General features: G+C 41.0%; 1 protein-coding gene across 2 annotated transcripts in view; it reads right to left on the bottom strand.

Annotated features, from left to right (window-relative positions):
* The window catches only part of LOC149256630 (uncharacterized), a 396,827-nt gene that overhangs the window by 119,346 nt on the left and 259,481 nt on the right, over window positions 1-18,000 (bottom strand). For both annotated transcript variants that reach the window (XM_089460804.1, XM_089460805.1), the window contains exons 14-17: window positions 1,887-1,995; window positions 961-1,229; window positions 692-819; window positions 170-404 (exon numbers count right to left, since the gene is read on the bottom strand). In XM_089460804.1, the coding sequence (XP_089316930.1) occupies window positions 170-404; window positions 692-819; window positions 961-1,229; window positions 1,887-1,995 (741 nt within the window). The remainder of the gene's footprint in view (window positions 1-169; window positions 405-691; window positions 820-960; window positions 1,230-1,886; window positions 1,996-18,000) is intronic.

The following is an 18,000-nucleotide window of genomic DNA, read 5'->3' as shown; positions in this document are numbered from 1 at the left end:
AACACAGCCAATAAACTGTTTTGTCCACACAGCATATTCCTCTGAGAGGTGCTCAATCTATATAAAGCAACAACAAAAGATCTCTCTTCCATTTGCTACAACAAACAAAAAAGTGAATCCACATATATAATATAAACAAAACATCTTATTAGGATCTCATCCCACTAACCTTAAGCCCTTCATATAGAGCCCGTGATCGGCAGGAACGCAAGCATGCATGATCATACTCAGATCGAACATACTTACGAAGACGTTGAACCTTTTTTCTTCGACGCCATTGTTGCCATGACCAAGCGAATGGATACACCAGCACTGAAAGAATGCTATATACAGCTCCTTCCCACCATTGATATGCCGCCAAACAGTTAATCTCGTCAACAAATCTGTTGAAAGCATCTTCATACCTGGATGACAACTCAGCATGAAATCAAGCTGACAGTAAGCCAGTTGAGATACCTTTTCTGCAAAGCAAACAATCGTATAATACAGAATAAAAGAAAAAAATATAAAAATATAAAAAGAGTACAACAAGGTTGGTTTCACAATATTCTCTGTTTAAATGTGCATATCATAGTTACTTTCTCATTTTTCTGCCTTTATTTGGATTTAGATATCTACTGTCAGTTTTCCAAAGTTGCAGTTCTAATTTTCTTTCCTGAGTTACAAAAATGTCATGCATTCAAATTCTTACACAAGCTGTGTTATTTGATCAGGTGGTGAGTGAGGCAGGTGCCATGGTTCTCCAAACTTATTTGGACCCATAAAATACATCCTGTGAACATGACTCTGGGATTCCTCTGCTCGGTTAATTTCGCGAACCTGGGTTTCAAAGTTATGATCAGCCATAATTAATCTTATAAACCACTTCGAATGTATAATATTGGGTCAATAATCATCAATCGATCCTTAACTTACATGCAAAATACAAATAGACACATAATACAAGCATTACATTTTTACCTCATCGATAGATTGGAAAAAAGGGAAAGAATGCTGAATTTGTGATTCATGAGGAGTTGTTGGAACAGAATGGTCATCACTTCCAACAAATTTCATTCGTGCAACACTCAAAACAAGAGCTAGAAGCACCAGTAGACCAGAGAGGAGGAGTCCAAACAGCCATGGACCTCCAAATGTGTATATAAGTTCTTCAAGTGGAGTATAGCAATGTGGCATTCGATATTTCTCTGAGATACATTTATATGGGCAGGAAGATTGAGTCACACCACCTGTAAGGCAATAAACTTTGTTAAAAACTATTGGTTCTTACTGGCAAACCCAGAATCAAGCACACTCTACTAAGAACAAATGTTATAAACATGTCTTTGCTTACAGAAAACAACTGATGCTTTGGAAGATTTCTGCTCCCACAATAAATTAAAATTCACTTGCTGTCTGTGATTATCTAGTTTTTAATTCACCAAAAAGTTCTTACTAAAGAAAATAAGCCGGTGACAAATATGTTAGGCACCAAAGATGAGCACGTGGGACAACATAAAAAGTGAAAAGAAACTAACACTAGTGTGTTAGTATTGTGTCTCTCTAATATGTATATAATATTTATTAGCTTGGCCATTTATCAAACTAAGAACCTCATCGCATTCACCCTTAAATAAAATAAACCAGATAAAGCAGTCATATCGAAGTATAAAGTTATAAACTATTAATTTATTAGGTCACTTGAGAAAATATGAAATGCATTCAACTGTTAATTGGGACTTAACAGCAATCTCCCACCAGAATGCAGAATGAAGCTTAGAATAAATCCCATCAAGCATATTCAAGTTAATGTGATTATCAACCCATGGCAAGTAGCCCTAAACAAATGCAAAGATAATCGCAAAATATAGGAGGCAAAACGCATGAAAAATATCAAAGATACTTGCCACGAACATAAATGTGTTCGGCACGATAAGGAAGTTCTTTTGGGGAGCAAGGAAGACAAAGTGCAGCATCTGACCCATCGACATCTTTATATGTCCCAACAGGGCATTCCTGCACAGTACCAGATAACTGTCAACTGTTCTTGAATTGTAAACATGTCAGAAACTGATGAAAATATGGGATATATTTGACACAATTCCATGAGAAATTAGGATTTTTCTAAATTTTTCATCATCTAAATCTATAAAACAATGTCAATGTATGTATTCAAAATTCAAACAACCAAACAACTTCCAATTTCTTAAAACCTAGCTTGAGCATTTCATTTACACGCTAATGGTTTTATATGCATCTTCCATACATAATCCATCCAACCCAATCTATTAATCATGTTACTTATCGACTAATTTTCTTTTGGCAGAATTAGGATGTACTGTAGGTTATTGTATGGGAATTCAGCTCTTGTACAAATTATATTGCAGTTTTCAATGTTCAGGATAAAATCTACAAAGGTCCACAAAACCAAAAAAGCATCAAAATCGCAAAAATGTCGGTAAAAATTGTGAAAAAATCGGTAAAAATCGGCCAACATCAGCGAGGCCAAAAATTGTGATTTCACAACTTTTTCAGGATAAAATCAGGATGTTTGCAACACTGGTACATACACAGTCCTAAAGTGAGTGAATGACCATATATGAAAGACTAGAGAGGTGAAAGATGCCCAACCATAAATAAGACCTTGCGCAGAATAGCCTATAGGTGAAGCACTCCATCTAAACGGGGAAATTTGCTCATGCATATGCAAAAGGTAGCTCAAAAGGATGCACACTCCTCAAATGAATAGAACACTAATGCAGATAGCACAAGGCCCTACTCAAAAATAGATGGAGTAGGTGTCAAGGAACCTCCAACAAAACATCCTCCTCTGTCCAAAATAGGAACCACTAGGTATCCATCCAATAATTACAAATCAATTATTAACATTACTTACTATTAATTTTAATATCACTGATTATTAAATTTGTTAATGAACTTCATTACATGTTTAAACCACTGTAAAAAGGTAAAACATTTATAATAGTGATACTTACTAATCATAATATTCATGTAAAGGCATAAGAATAGAAAAAGTTTGATACCCACACCCATGATATGGATGTGATATCCCCACTAAATAATTTTGCTACACATATTTCCAATTTTGAAATTTTGACATTAGGACGAAATTTTGATGGTTAGAAGCTTAGGAGAAGTGGGTTGAGTAGACCCCCACTTTAATTGTTGGAAGCAAGAGGCCATGCGCATTAGAGAAAGAGGAGAAAATCAAATTGCCGGGGGCCACAAGAGGGAGTTCGAACCACCTAGACAATTCACAGTTGAGGAAGGAGGAGAGAGAAAAGGAGGTGCGAGTTAGTGCAGATTGGTTCTTGCTACCACACAATCTAGGAGGCCCTGGGAGGGGTACCTAAAGGTCGACTAATAGACCAAATGGCAACAATGGGACAAGGACCCACTGTCACCTCAGTCGATGCCACCTTCTCTTTACGGACTTTCACTGATAGGAGGAGTCCCAATATGAACGAAACCACTAGAACGATGAGATCAATGATTAGATATGGTGTGATTTACAAAGCCCATTCAAGGGAGAAGGATAATGGTTTGCTCGCTTCAAAAGCAAGTGAAGGGCTCTCCAAGAAAGCCTATTTGATAGGACGCTAAGACCTAGGTGGAAGGAATAATCAATATGCTAGATATGCTTAGATTAAGGCTTCCTAAAGAAGGAAAAGGACCACACTTGGGGTTTGCGAGATGGCTATCATATAATGGCTAGATCAAGGCACTGCAATGTGCAATTAGACCTCTAGGAGCATTCATTCACTTAATTTTTAACATGCAATGCATGCAATACTTCAAATCCTAGTGTTTTCAAAAATTCGCACTTCAATTAGGGCACAATAAGAGTTGACAAAACATTCCACACATTAATCATGTAGCATTGTCATGAAAACATCACTTACAAAAGAAAGTGAATATATTCATCCATCAAGACATCAAAGAGAAGCTCCAAAATAAGATAGTGAAGTTTCCAAACATCCAAATGCATCTGAAACATCCAATTCTTCCTTCAACTGCAGGTCTGAGTTCTTTTCACAAGATAAATCGAAATCCAAGTGATGATGATAAGAACAAATGAGGTCCCAACAATTTATATGAACCTCTCACAAAGTCGAATGGTCTAATTTGCCTAACAAACCCCTAAAAATGACTCAAAAGTGAAAACTAACAATAAAATTGGTGACAAGCCCACCAAATAGCTCAAAATTATGCAATTAGCGCAACTAATGAGGCCAAAATAGTACACAAATGGTGCAAATGGGTCATTTGAAGGTGTAGACAAATCCTCCATGTGCCAAATCAAAGAGGAGGGCTCTTCCAACCCCTTAGTTTCCAAGCAAAACATCAGTGGTGCTCCCAAGCTGTTGTGGGACACAGTGAATTGTCTCTTGGATCTCCAACTGGATCAACATGTCAATTCTTCATCCATAAGGGCTAGAATGATGATACAAGCCCTCCCATGTCTCCCTAGGTGAGACAAAACCCCATTTGGGCCTTGGATCATATGCCAAGTGTATGGTGCAAGTATGTGGCCTGTTGGGCAATGTGGTCCAAGTGCATCATCATCTTTGCATGAGTGGGGCATGAACAAGCCAAATGTGGTGTTGAAGGATTCCATGGTGTGGCAATCAATGCTCTGTCGTGGAGGAGGCCCACGACTCCCAACGCTCACCCTACGAGTGCCATCATGACCCTCAAAAGGGCTTGGACCCCATATAGGGAGGCCAAACCCCAGGCAAAGACCCACCTGCAATCTTGTATAAGATGCAATGCATCTCCTCATCTTCCAATATGACAATTCACTAGTGTAATTGAGTAAATAGTCTTACAAAGCAGGGGCCCAAGTGGACGCTTCCTAGTGACATTCCCTTCCAAATGGGCTTTAGAATGTATAGGTGTCCCCAAGCTTAAGAAGGAGGTTAATCAAAGACCCTATTAAGTAGTTTCAACCTCTAAGGGATCGACAGGTCCATGGTAAATTCGTCAAATGGCAGGTGGCATGTGGCATGTGAATAAATGATGAAACAGAGTGGGGCAATAGGGAAGGCTCCAAGCCACATGCCATGGTAAAGGGTAGCTATAATGAGGGAAGCCCACACATGGGTGTATAGATGTAGGAGGGAGAAATCGTGGTACATGAGTTAACCCGGCCTTTGTTTTTCCACCCTTCTTCATATGCATTTTGCCTTTTATTTCTTTTCTTTCCTTTAAACTGCTTGGGGCTCTGGGGAATAAGAGCATGATGCACATGATATAGCAGTGAATACCCCCTTAACGTTGGACAGATCATCGCTCACTAGGGGTTGGGACAATCATGGGTTCCATAATGATGCAGGGGGCTCATACAATGTCCCTATGAACCAAGATGATGCCCATGATGATAAGGGGAAGAGCTCATGTTTGGCTTTTTCCTACACGCTAAATTTTTATGTCCCGACCATCTTTTGCATTTTATGGTACATTTCCTATTGTAAGTGGCCAAATTATGCTTTTAACTTTCTTTTTAGTTGCATCAACCTTCAGTGCATCGTTCCATGCCCGACCCAATCTGTGGACAAGGGGAGGAGGAGGCTAACTCCTTGTGGACCCAATGGACAAATGTGGACCCAGATGGGAAATATGTTAAAAGGGGTTATAATGAGCGGAGTAGGTGACGTATGTGGTATCTAGAAGCGGAACCACATAGCCAAAATCGAGGTTTCCCATGTAGCGCCACTCCTAAAGCTAGTAGCCAATAGAGTAAATCCCACGAGACTAGGATACAAGACTAACCACCAAGTTGGATAAGGGGACAAGAGTATAGACCAAGCCCATTATTTCCACCAAATCCCCCCCACTAATCCATGTCCACATGTGTCCCTAATAAGTAAACAAAAATACCCAATTTCATAATGAAAAGCCATACCTTTGGGGTTGGAAGGCCCACCTTCAAACATATGATCATAACAGAGGGCGAGGGAACATAATGGTTGGCTTAGGTGGTGGAAAATGGTGGCACATCAAGCAATATGGTGGCTACAAGGGGTTGTTGGTTGCTGGTTGAAGACAAATTTGGGAGAAATTTTCTCCTATGGGTGTCACCCACTTTTGGTGCGTAACAAGTCCCACCAAGGGAGAGAGGATCAACACTTATAAATAGTGCATGGACGCCCTTTAATTTGCATATTTTTTCCTATCTAGCTCATATGATCGAAATCTCTTGGAGTTGTTGAGCACAAGAAGAGGAGCGTTGCTTAGCATAGGAATTCCAAGCGAAATTTCACCCTCATTGTGGAGAACTTTGAGTATCTCCCTAGTGAGGAATTTGGGAGTCCAATTCAAGGCTTCCCTTGAGCTGACTGCATAAGCCTCACCCAATTCTGTGTGTTCTCTTAGGCGCACAAGGCAATTCGCATTAGCTATTTGGAGTAGCTTCAGTTGATTGGAGATTTCGGGCATTTCCAGGAGTATTTCCCTTGTTTGAAGATGGAGATTGGTACCATTTTGCACGGTTGAAGCGGAGTGTATTGTAGGGCTGAATTCTGTTTATTTCAGGGTGTGCGCAGAGGCTATTAAGCAGAGGTTGCACAGGGGTTTGGAGGAGCAAAGATTGTAGCAGTTGGAGCCTGAAGAAAGGAGCTATTTGGAGAGGAATTTTGAAGGATTTAAAAGGGATTTTAGTGGAGGATTTGTACTTCACTCAACAATGATTCTCTTGCAGTGCACAGAGCTAGTCAGTTTAGGTAATTCGCACTTTTTTGGGGCTCTCTAGGTCAGTTGGAATTAGCTCAAGATTTTTCTGGGTTTTTGTGGGTTTGTTGTGAGCAGCTCTAGTCTATCTTTTCTAAGAAATTTTGAGGGAAAAAACTCAAGTTCTTCTTCAGCAGCAGCAACAATGTTTTCTAGGAAGTGCACATATATTGAGGGAGACATTTCCAGCAATTGAGCCATCACTTTCTCACCTAGGTTTTGCACAGCATGTAGTAGCAAGCTCAGGTTCTATCTTTCTTGTCTATTGTGTACTCTGTTGATTTAGGGTAGCATCGGATGTGCTCTAGACACGAAATTTGGTGGAGAGGTTGGGGCACATGAGATCTCCAATACCCAAAAAGGGTTTGGGCAAGTTCTAAACAGATCAAGAGATCTTAAAATAATTAATATTTTTAATGGAGTCCCTAAGTCTAAACTTAGGAAAAATAAAATATTAATGTGTATTAATATGAATATGTGTTAGAATGGTCCAAAAGACATGGATCAAGTCAGATCTAATCATAGTCGTTGATTAGGGACTTAATCTCGGTCGTTGAGATGTCAACAGAAAAAGTATAAGAGGAGGTTTGAGGGGCACTTGGAGAACACACTGAGGGAGACTAGTCAGTTCAATTTCTGGAGCGAGGTTTGCTGAAAAATTGAACCAGTGATCTGGAGAGCAGTCAAGAGGCAGCAAACATGAAACAAAGAGACGGGAGATCAACGCAGAAGAGGTAGATGCAGAACCAGAGGAAGCCACGCAGAGGCAGCAAAAATTGCGCAGAGCCTCAGTAGGCTGACACAGAGGGTTTCAAGTTGTAGCAGAGGTCAGTAGGGCCTACGCTAGGTTTAGGAAAGTGCTGGAAGTTTGTCTATCTGTGGGTAAGCCAGTTTGGCACCCTGTTGTACAAGAAAATTGTTGAATAATAAAATCCTCCCTTGCTGCATCGGTTTTCCCACATTGGGTTTTCCGGGGACATTAGTACAAAATAACTGTGTCAATATGCGCATATTTTTTTTCTGTATTACGATGTGATATCTGCAGCAGTATTTATTTTAATGTTTATTGAAGTAATTTCATGAATAACTTATGATGAAATAAGTAGTAAAAGTAAATCAGTTGCTGCAGTGATAAAATTTTCACATACTCAACTTCCGAATATTAATAAACTAGCTGAGTTATCTTGCTCAGCTATGTTGGAAATAATACTGAGAGGGGGGTGAATCAGTATTATCAGATTAATAATTTTATTTCCCAAACAGATTTATATACGCTACTTCAGTGAAGTGAACTAGCATGTACACGCGACTTTGCTTAAAGAAACCAGCATATATGCAGAGAACTTGTGATTTAGACAGTTTATCATGTGTTGAGCTTAAACCAGTATATCAGAGATTTATTAGACAGTGCAGTAAAAGCATACTAAAGCATCACACACAAGCAACACACATGAACACCAAGATTTAAGGTGGAAACCCAATGTGGATAAAGACACCCTGCTGATGTCGTCTCTGTCTTCTTTTAATAATAAGAAAATATGTTTACCATCTTGTATTGGTGCAGACTCATACCAGTACGCAGGCTTCTACCTACAGAAGGTTACAACCTTCTCTCGTTTTCCAGCTTCTACTGGAAGGGAGCTACAACCCCCTAGCTCTTGTACTAGCCAATATGTTTACTAGTACGTAGGTGCCAGCCTACAGAAAACTCCACTCTTCCACCAGGGACCACGTTTCATGAATTTTCAGACTGGATACTCTTGGATCACAACACCACAAGCTGAAGGCCATGTTTCATCAAATTTTCACACTAGACCCATCAAAGCTTTTTAAACTTAAACTGCATCAACCAATATTCAGATAATCTGAACAATCAGATCACTAACACCAGAACACTGTGTTGAACCCAGAACCCTACATCATCATCCAGAACCAGTTGTAACCTCAAAAATCATGCATTAGAGTGTATACGCTACTTGGTTGAACCCAACCTGCGTGTATACGATACTTCCTTTAACCCAACCTGCGTATATCTCTAAAGATACTAAATCATAAACTTCTGAACCACAAACTGTACCAATCAGTGACATTCTGAAGATCTACTGTCATATTACAGAGTTCAAAACAGATAGCAACAAGGATCACCCTTCCTTCTCAATCAATCAGACTCAATTTCCTTATACAACAGTTCTACGTTCAGATCTAAGAAGACTTCATTGACAGACAGCAGTAAAACAATAGAATTTGATCAGATAGATCAGTCAGATCTGAAAAGAAGCTTTTCTTTTTGTATACGCTACTTGAAAGAGTCGAACCTGCATGTACACGCCCTTTGGCTGAGATGAACCTGCGTACAGATCTACAAATTTTGACTTAGAACTTTGTTGCAATTCCAGACTTCAGACAAACCCAGATCATGATGGATAACAAATAGAACAGGCGCAAAACATCAGATCTGGTCTCAACCAATATCAAATCATTCAAGAATAAGTCATTTCAAGTCTCATGATTCCTGATCCAATGTTGAACTCAAGGTGCACATGAATATTTCAGATCCAGTCCCAAACATAACCCTGCAACATAATATATACTTCAGATAGAAGTATTCCTTAGAATCTCATTGCTTGCACACCATGGCCTAATGATCTTCTCCTCCTTATATACTCTTAGGGTTTTCTCAATACCTTGGACCAAAACCACTTAGAACCAATACCTTGGACCCAATACCTAGGGTCAATACTTTGGACCAAATGCCTCGAACCAATTACCTTGGACCAAAATACCTTGGATCAAATACCTTGGACCAAAAACTTGGTTTTCCAACATGTATGTGTTTTTCCTCCTGTGAAAGTGTGTGTATACATTATACGCTACTTTTGTTCTGTTAAACCGCGTGTATACGCGCCTTGGACAAAGTGAACCAATGTATACCTCTCTTTCTTCACTCTTTGGAGTCTGATCTGTAATCCTTTGTTGTTGACCTGCTACACTGTGAACTTTCATCTGAGTGAGTTGCCATCAAGGACAATACCTGTATCATAATGCCAACAAGTTCATTTGGCTTACTAATTGTGCATGGATGTTTGAATTCTTACTTGTAGCCAGTTCATGTTCTTGATTTTCACCATTATTTCTTAGTTGGAATATTACAGTGGTATCAAAGCATGTTCTTAGCCAATTGTGGGCAAAATAGCAAGCGATGCCACCCAAGTACCAAGGAGTAGTGTTTCATAGAGGCAACGATAGAGGGAGAGGAAGAGGTCATGACTTGTGATAGAGGAGAAGAGCTCGGCCCTTTCTCAAATACAGAGCTTGAGCATGCCATAGAGCACACGGAGAACTGAGAAGGCAACGAGCAGCCTAGACAAAATGGTCAAAATTAGTTTCTAGAGGAGTTGATGAGGCAGAACCAATAGTTGATGAACGAATCAACAAGTTCTAGAGATGATGTAGCAGATGATGGGAATGCAAATACAGAACCAGCGAGGTCAACTCAACAATGGAGAAGGTGGTTCCGGGATTGGAGAAGGGAGCCATGCACATGCACACATAGTGCAACCTGATAACACCCTTACGTATGGTCAGACTAGTTGCCCTACCATGCCTCATTTTTTGGATGAACCGGAAAGGGAGAGAGAGTCAGACACTTTTGAAGATTTGATGAGTTCCTTTGCAAATGGGATTGACAAGTATGATCGGGATGGTTTTATCCTTTAGAGACTTTTGTCATATGAAGCAGCGTTGCAAGAACCGTCCTCCCCCAAGGATCCAAAAGCAGATCCGCGTCCCGTACGGATCTGCCACCGATCCTTCTACGGAACCACGAACCGGAAAATCGAATCCACGGTTCCTCCTACTTTTGGCGATTCCTGCAAAATTGGATCTGTGGGAGCCCGATCCGTGGATCCTACTACCCAATCTGCGGTTCCCACTGCCCGATCTACAGTTCCTACTGCTCGATCTGCAGATCCGGAAAGGATCAGGTGCAGATCTGTGGAGGTTCGAGCGTGTATCCACCGTGGATCGTGAGCGGATTTGAGAGAAGGTAGATGGTTCCGCGGGGCTTTTTTTTTGGGGGGAAATTTCGAAATGTTCTATGAGGAACTACAATTTTCGAATGCTCCCAAGGTGCCCCTTGATGCTCCCTAGATGCTTCCTAAATGCTCCCAAATGGTAATGTTAAATTCTTAAAGTAAAAGTGACATTCTCCTCTATCTTTCATTTCCATCTTTTTACTTAAATTTTCCATGAAATGACTCAAGATCAGTGTTGCACGAAGCGCGCCCCCCCCCCCCCCCCCCCCCGTTCCAAGCCCCGAAGCGCGTCCCGTACGGAAGCGCCTAGGAAGCTTGGCCGGAAGCGCGCTTCCGAAATTTTTAGACGCTTCCTGGAAATTTGGAAGCGTTGGCGCTTCCGAAGCGCCGAAGCGCGCTTCGTACGGCGCTTCCTAGACGCTTCCCAGACGCTTCCCAGGCGCTTCCCAGACGCTTCCAGGACGCTTCCAGAAAAGCTTCCAGAAAAGCTTCCGGAAAAGCATTTAGAAAATCGTTTTTTTTTTCAATTTTTTTTTAAATTTTAGGTGAGTTTGCTTGTTGGGGGTGGGTCCACCTTGGGTTAGGGTGACAAATGAAAGCAAAAAAAAATATAAATATAGCAGATGCTCCCTCATGGTAATGTTAAATTCTTAAAGTAAAAGTGACATTCTCCTTTATTTTTCATTTTCATCCTTTTACTTAAATTTTTAACATTACCATGAAATGACTCAGAATGTTTGAGAGTGGTTCCAGCCTCATTGGACTTCATATGGAGAAAATAGAATTTCATATCCTATTCAAAATTCAGCAGACTTAACAGTTTTCAGGTATTCAGGATCAATGGGATTGTGGCATTTCATTAGATTATATCAAGTATGAAGGTATGCGATTAGCATTTAATCAAGAGCACCAAACCCTATATGTACCCTGGCGTTGGTGGTGTTAATTGTTGAACTCCTTTGTCACGCGGCACACCCTTAGCAAAAAATTACCTTTCAATCAAGTCAAAATTATCGATCAAACATGTTAAGCTTTTTCTACCATATTTTAAGTCTTGAATTAGGTAGTTTGATCAAAATTGGGCAATGTTGACTAATATCCCTAGACAATCGAGGTAGAGGCAAAGGCTAGACAAGAGGAGAAGAATCTAGATTCTAGATCATTAATGTACAATGGATGTTATATCTATCTTGATTTATGCAAAAATATGCATGTTTTCATGTCTTCTACAATTAATTTGGTATTTGGAATGTTTGTTTTGAGTATAAATGCAAAAAAATATAAAAATATATATATATATAGCAGACGCTTCCGCGGATGCTTCGCTTCCTAGATTTTTGGAAAATGACGCTTCCATGCTTCCGCTTCGCTCCCGCTTCGTGCAACATTGCTCAAGATGTTTGAGAGTGGTTCCAACCTCATCAGACTCCATATGGAGAAAATAGAATTTCATATCCCATTCAAAATTCAACAAACTTTACAGTTTTCAGGATCAATGGGATTGTGGCGTTTCATTGGATTATATCATGTATGAGGGCATGTGATTGGCATTTAATCAAGAGCAACAAGCCCTATATGCACCCCAGTGTTGGTGTTATTGATTGTTGAACTCCTTTGTCATGGCCTTAGCAATTATGTACCCTTCAATCAAGTCAAAATCATTGATAAGGCATGTTGAGCTTTCTCTACCATATTATAAGGCTTGGATTAAGTTGTCTGATCAAAATTAGGCAATGTTGACTAAAATCCCTATAGAATTGAAGTAGAGGCAAAGGCTAGACAAGAGAAGAGGAATCTAAATTGTAGATGGTTGATGCTGGAATAATTAATCATTGATGTACAATGGATGCCATATCTATCTTGATTTGTGTAAAAATATGCATGATTTCATGTCTTCTACAACTAATTTGGTATTTGGGATGTTTGTTTTGAATATAATTGCAAAAAAAATAAAATATATATATATAGTAGACGCTTCCGAGATGCTTCTCTTCCTAGATATTTGGAAAATGACGCTTCCGCATCCTCGCTTCATGCAACATTGATATGAAGGAGAAACACAGACCAAGAGTGGGACAATCATCCAGAGGGGGTCAGCAAAATCAGAACCAAAATACATAGAAGCTGGCAAGGAAGATTACACTTCCAAACTTTGATCGATCAGCTAGGAGTTCGGCAAGGGCATGGATACAGAAGCTAGATACCTACCTCCATCTGAACCCTATGCGAGAAACGAATGTTATTTGGATCGCCACTCTGCACTTGGATGGAGATGCGCAGGAGTGGTGGTACCACGAGTTGGTTACTTTAGGACACATCACCATCACTTCTTACACTGAGTTCACGAGGAGACTTATAAAGAGGTTCGACCAGAAGGACCTAGAGTTACACTTTCAGGAGTTGGCTAACTTGAGAAAGACATGCAGCGCTAAGTCATTTATGGTAGAGTTCCAATGACTAGCAGTGATGATCTTTGATATCTCGGAGGCAAGGTTGAACATGCTATTCATTGACGGTTCAGCAGAACCATTGCATAGTTGGGTGAGGGCTTACAGGCCCGTATCTTTGCAAGATGCCATTAACTGGACCAAGGACATGCTTGATGTGGTCCCTAAGACTAGAGCACCAATGCCTCCTAGACCTACCTTTCCTCAGAAAGGTAAGGACATTAGATCTCCTTGGTCGGAGTGCGCAACTAGATGATGAGACCAAGAGAGAGCTCCAGAGAAGGAAATTTTGCTTCACATGCCAAGATTCGTGAGAAATAGGGCATCAGTGTACCAAGAGCAAGGCCCAATATATAGAGGTGTTCTCAAATAGTGAGTCGAGGGAGGATAAGGAGGTCGAGCAAGAGGTATTTAGAGGAGAGAGAACCACGGGATGCAGGAGGAGTCTCACCTTTTCCTACAAGAGGCGTCAATGCCTCGCTTCGAGGAGCTCTAAAATACTTGACATTGCGAATCAGAGGCACAGTATAAGGACATGTGTCAGTGCTAGTGGGAAGTGGGGCTACAGACAATTTTTAGTTTTTTTTGATGCACAGGTGGTCGAGCGGAGAGGGATACATACGGATACCTTTAAGGGTTTTATAGTGCTAGTGTCAGGGGACTAGACAATGTAATGTACTAGATATGTCCCCAAGATGACTGTAACCATGGGGAATTATTTTGTGACAGACCATTTCTTTGTAGTTATTGTGTCAAACACCAATGTGGTAATGGGTGTCTAGTGATTGTATTCCCCAGGGCATGTTGCTACAGATTGGAGGAAACTTGAGATGGAGTTTATGGGGTCAGATGGGACGTTAGTTGTGTTGAGAGGCATGCATTCATATCCACTGCAACCAGTATCAGGTAATAGGATGGAGGTTGATTTACAGCATGGAGATATAGCATGGATAGTGGAGTTGCGAGTTTCAAATACAAGGACCATGGATAGTGGAGTTGCGAGTTCCAGTCTTGCATGAACCATGTGTTTTGCAAGCAGCTACATAGATGTGCTTTGGTCTTCTTTGACGACATCTTGATATATAGCAGGACTTGGGAGAAGCATCTTGAGCACTTAGAGGAGGTATTGTGCATTCTAAAGGAGGGGTTGTACGCCAAGATGTCTAAGTGTGATTTTGGGCTGACAAAGATGTTATGTTTTGGCCATGTGATTGGTGAGGAGGGGTGTGTGTGCATCAGGAGCAGATCAAAGCCATTTTGGACAAACCCATACCCAGGTACGTGACGGAGCTGCAGTTCTTGGGTATATATAACTATTACAGGGGGTTTGTGAAGGGGTCTTCACAGCTAGCAGCATACCTCATAGATCTCATGACGAAAGGGGCTTTTAGTGATTAGATGTGGTGCAGGAGGCCTTCGAGCGCCTCAAGTGGGTGATGAGCAGTTGTCCAATGTTGACATTACTTGACATTTCAAAGCCCTTTGTTTTGGAGTGTGATGCATCTGGTTAGGGCATTGGAGCAGTGTTCATGCAGAGTGGACATCTTATAGCCTTTGAAAGCTAGAAAACCTAGGATTATGAGAGGATGTTTTCCATATACAACAAGGAGATGTTGGCCATTATGCATGCCATGGCTAAGGTCTAGCAATATCTAGTAAGAAACAAGTTCATAGTGAAGTGCTAATTTTAGGCAACAATGGTATGTTCTATGCTTTAGAGCAATTTTACTTCAATTTCTTTATTAGCCCAGTATCAATATTCAGATTAGCAATCACATCAACATGATAGTAAAATGTAGATAGAACATAAACATAAACAGTAGAAGAAAAGCCAAGACAAGATGACACAAGTTGTGGCACCAGCCAGGGACAAACCCCAATGTGGGGAAACCCTTGACCAAATCTTATTTTAGTCTTCAATAGTTCAACAGAGAGAGATAGTACAATTTACAAATCTGATCATTTATAAGAGCAGTGAAAGAGCACTAACCAAAAAAGTCAACATTGGTCAACAAGGAAGATTTGACGCTCAACAAATTGGTCAACTTGAGTCAACTTCGGCCTCCAAACAGCAAGGTAAATCAGCCTTCAAAACAGCCCAGTCAATATCTGGTCAAACAACCCACCTGGGGTCAGCCCTAATTTCAACAGTCAACATTTAGCCTCGATTTCTATGCCCAAAAATGTGGCCTGCAGCATGCCCAAACAGAGATAGCCCTCACAAAAACACAGTCAAAAGAGGTCAACGCATGTTGTTCAACACTTGGTCAATCTTTCCAGAAATTCGGTCTCTTGAAATTTCGACCTCCTCAAATTTCGCTCTCCTGAAATTTCGGCCTCCTAAAATTTCGCTCTCCTGAAATTTCGGACGTGTGCAGAGAGAGAGGCCCAGAAATCCATACCCAATCAATGAGAGAGAGAGAGAAGTGTGAAGATGAGTGTGTCCAAATGAGGCTAAGTCGCCTTCTAATACATGCAACGTTGAGGATGAATAGACCTGACTATTAGGCTTCTGAGCCTACATAAGTTTGTTGGTCGGCCTTGAGAATTTGACCATAATCAAGATATTTTAAATTCTTAACTTCATTTGTACATGTCAGAAATGATGATCTTTAGATCAATCCTACACCTCTCGGAGAGAGGAATCTAAGAAAAACATCAGCTATCATAACTAGAATTACCCATGTGGAGTTTGGCCCTAGTTGCCAATTTTAACATGAAGACATATCACAACAGTCTTCAATTTTTCTTGGAGGAGAAGGAGCTTAACGAAAGACACCAAAAGTGGGTCAGTAAGATCTAGGCCTACGACTTCGAGATTGAGTATGTCGAGGGGAAGCATAATCTAGTGGCAGATGCACTATCCAAGAGAAGACCTGCGACACTCTCTCATTGATATCACTCAAGATTGGAGGGCACAGCTGTTGGTGGAGTACTCCAAGAATCAACAAGCATGCGAGAACTTGGATGGCACATTTGGAGATGACACGTATAGGGTGATGAACAAGGTGATATATTTTAAGAACAAGATCTATTTGGTACCGGAATTACAACTACGGGAAAATTTCATGGATGCAGCCCATTATTCACCTATGGCAACACATCAGCGGTTCCTCAAGATGTATCGGACTATAAGGGAGTGTTTCACTTGGAGAGTCCTCAAGGGAGACGTCTTGAGACATGTTCAGGAGTGCAATACTTGTCAAAGGAACAAGGGTGAGTAGACACATCTGGTCAGGTTGCTCCAGCCTCTTCCCATTCCCGAGAGGAAGTGGGAGAGCATTCTATGGATTTTATCACAAGACTTCCAGTGGTCCAAGGGCTTGATTACATTTATGTGATGGTGGATAGACTGACCAAATTTGCCCACTTTTTCGCCATTCCAGCCAAATATTTAGCTTCACAAGTGGTTGAGTTATTCTTAAGGGAGTTGTTCAAATTGCATGGTCTCCCCAAGGCCATCGTCAGTGACAGAAGGTAGCATATTCATGGGAGGCTTCTAGAAGGAGCTTTTTGGATTGGTGGCGACCGAGCTCACACCCAGCACTAGTTACCATCCTTAGACTAGTGGCCAGAAAGTTATAGTGAACAAGTGGTTGGAAGGCTACTTGACAAACTATGTCACGGGGTAGCAGCATGTGTGGGTGAAGTGGTTGCATCTTGAGTACTGCTACAACTCCACCTACCATATGTCCATTGGTATGTCGACTTTTCATAATCTCTTTGGTTATGATGTTGTCTTTTGCTGACATGGTTTTTTGAGATAGTCGGCCCCAAGGGCCAAAGATTGGATTCAAGAGAGCCAAGAGAACCTTAGAGCTCTCAAAGACAACCTACAAATTGCTCAGAACCAGTAGAAGATGTATGCAGACAAGCAAAGAGTTGACACCAATTTCAAGCTTGGGGACTTTGTTTTCTTACACCTACAACCATACAAGCAAACTATGCTCAAGTAGAAGGGGGCTGAGAAGGTTAAGCCCTACTTCTAAGGACAGTACAGGATCATTAGGCGTATAGAGGGGGTAGCGTATGAGTTGGAGCTTCCACCAGGAAGTAAGGTGCACAATGTGTTCCATGTGCCTCACCTGAAAAAGGCCTTGTGACAACAGGTTACAGTTGCCACAAAGTTATCATCCTTGGACGATGAGGGGCACTTGGTTTTAGTTCCGAAGGCTATTCTGGAGGTGAGAGAGAGGGCGCTCAAAAAACAGCATCATCAGAGAATTCCTCATCAAATGGAAGGACTTGTCGGAGGAAGATGCCACATGGGAGGGTGAATAGGTGTTACAGCTTTCGACATTACAGTTGCTTGAGGACAAGCAAACTTTGGGCAAGGAGGACTGTCATATCCCCACTAAATAATTTTGCTAAGCATATTTCCATTTTTGCAATTTTGACATTAGGAGGAAATTTTGATGATTAGAAGACTTAGGAGAAGTGGGTTGAGTAGACCCCACTTTAATTTTTGGAAACAAGAAGCCATGCGCATTAGAGAAAGAGGAGAAACTGAATTGCTAGTGGAATGTGGGGGGCACAAGAGTAAGTTCGAATGACCTAAACATTCGCACTAGAGGAAGGAAAGAGAAAAGAGAGGTGTGAGTTAGTCGATATTGGGTCCCATCAAGGGAGAGAGGATCAGCGCTTATAAATAGCAAAACGAAACCTTCATTTTGCATCTTTTTGCCTATCTATCTCATGAGATCGAACTCTCTTGTGGAAACCACCGTCCTCCTGGCATTTAGACTCTCCAACTCGAAAAAATTCATTTCCCTAGAAATATATACCAAGCC

The sequence above is a fragment of the Pinus tabuliformis genome, chromosome 7, assembly GCF_031772625.1.
Source record: "Pinus tabuliformis cultivar Carrire ecotype Pingquan chromosome 7, CPIR1, whole genome shotgun sequence".
In the NCBI taxonomy this organism is placed as follows: domain Eukaryota; kingdom Viridiplantae; phylum Streptophyta; class Pinopsida; order Pinales; family Pinaceae; genus Pinus; species Pinus tabuliformis.
Note: the sequence above shows the minus strand (reverse complement) of the source record. Positions and strands in the feature narration are given on the sequence as shown.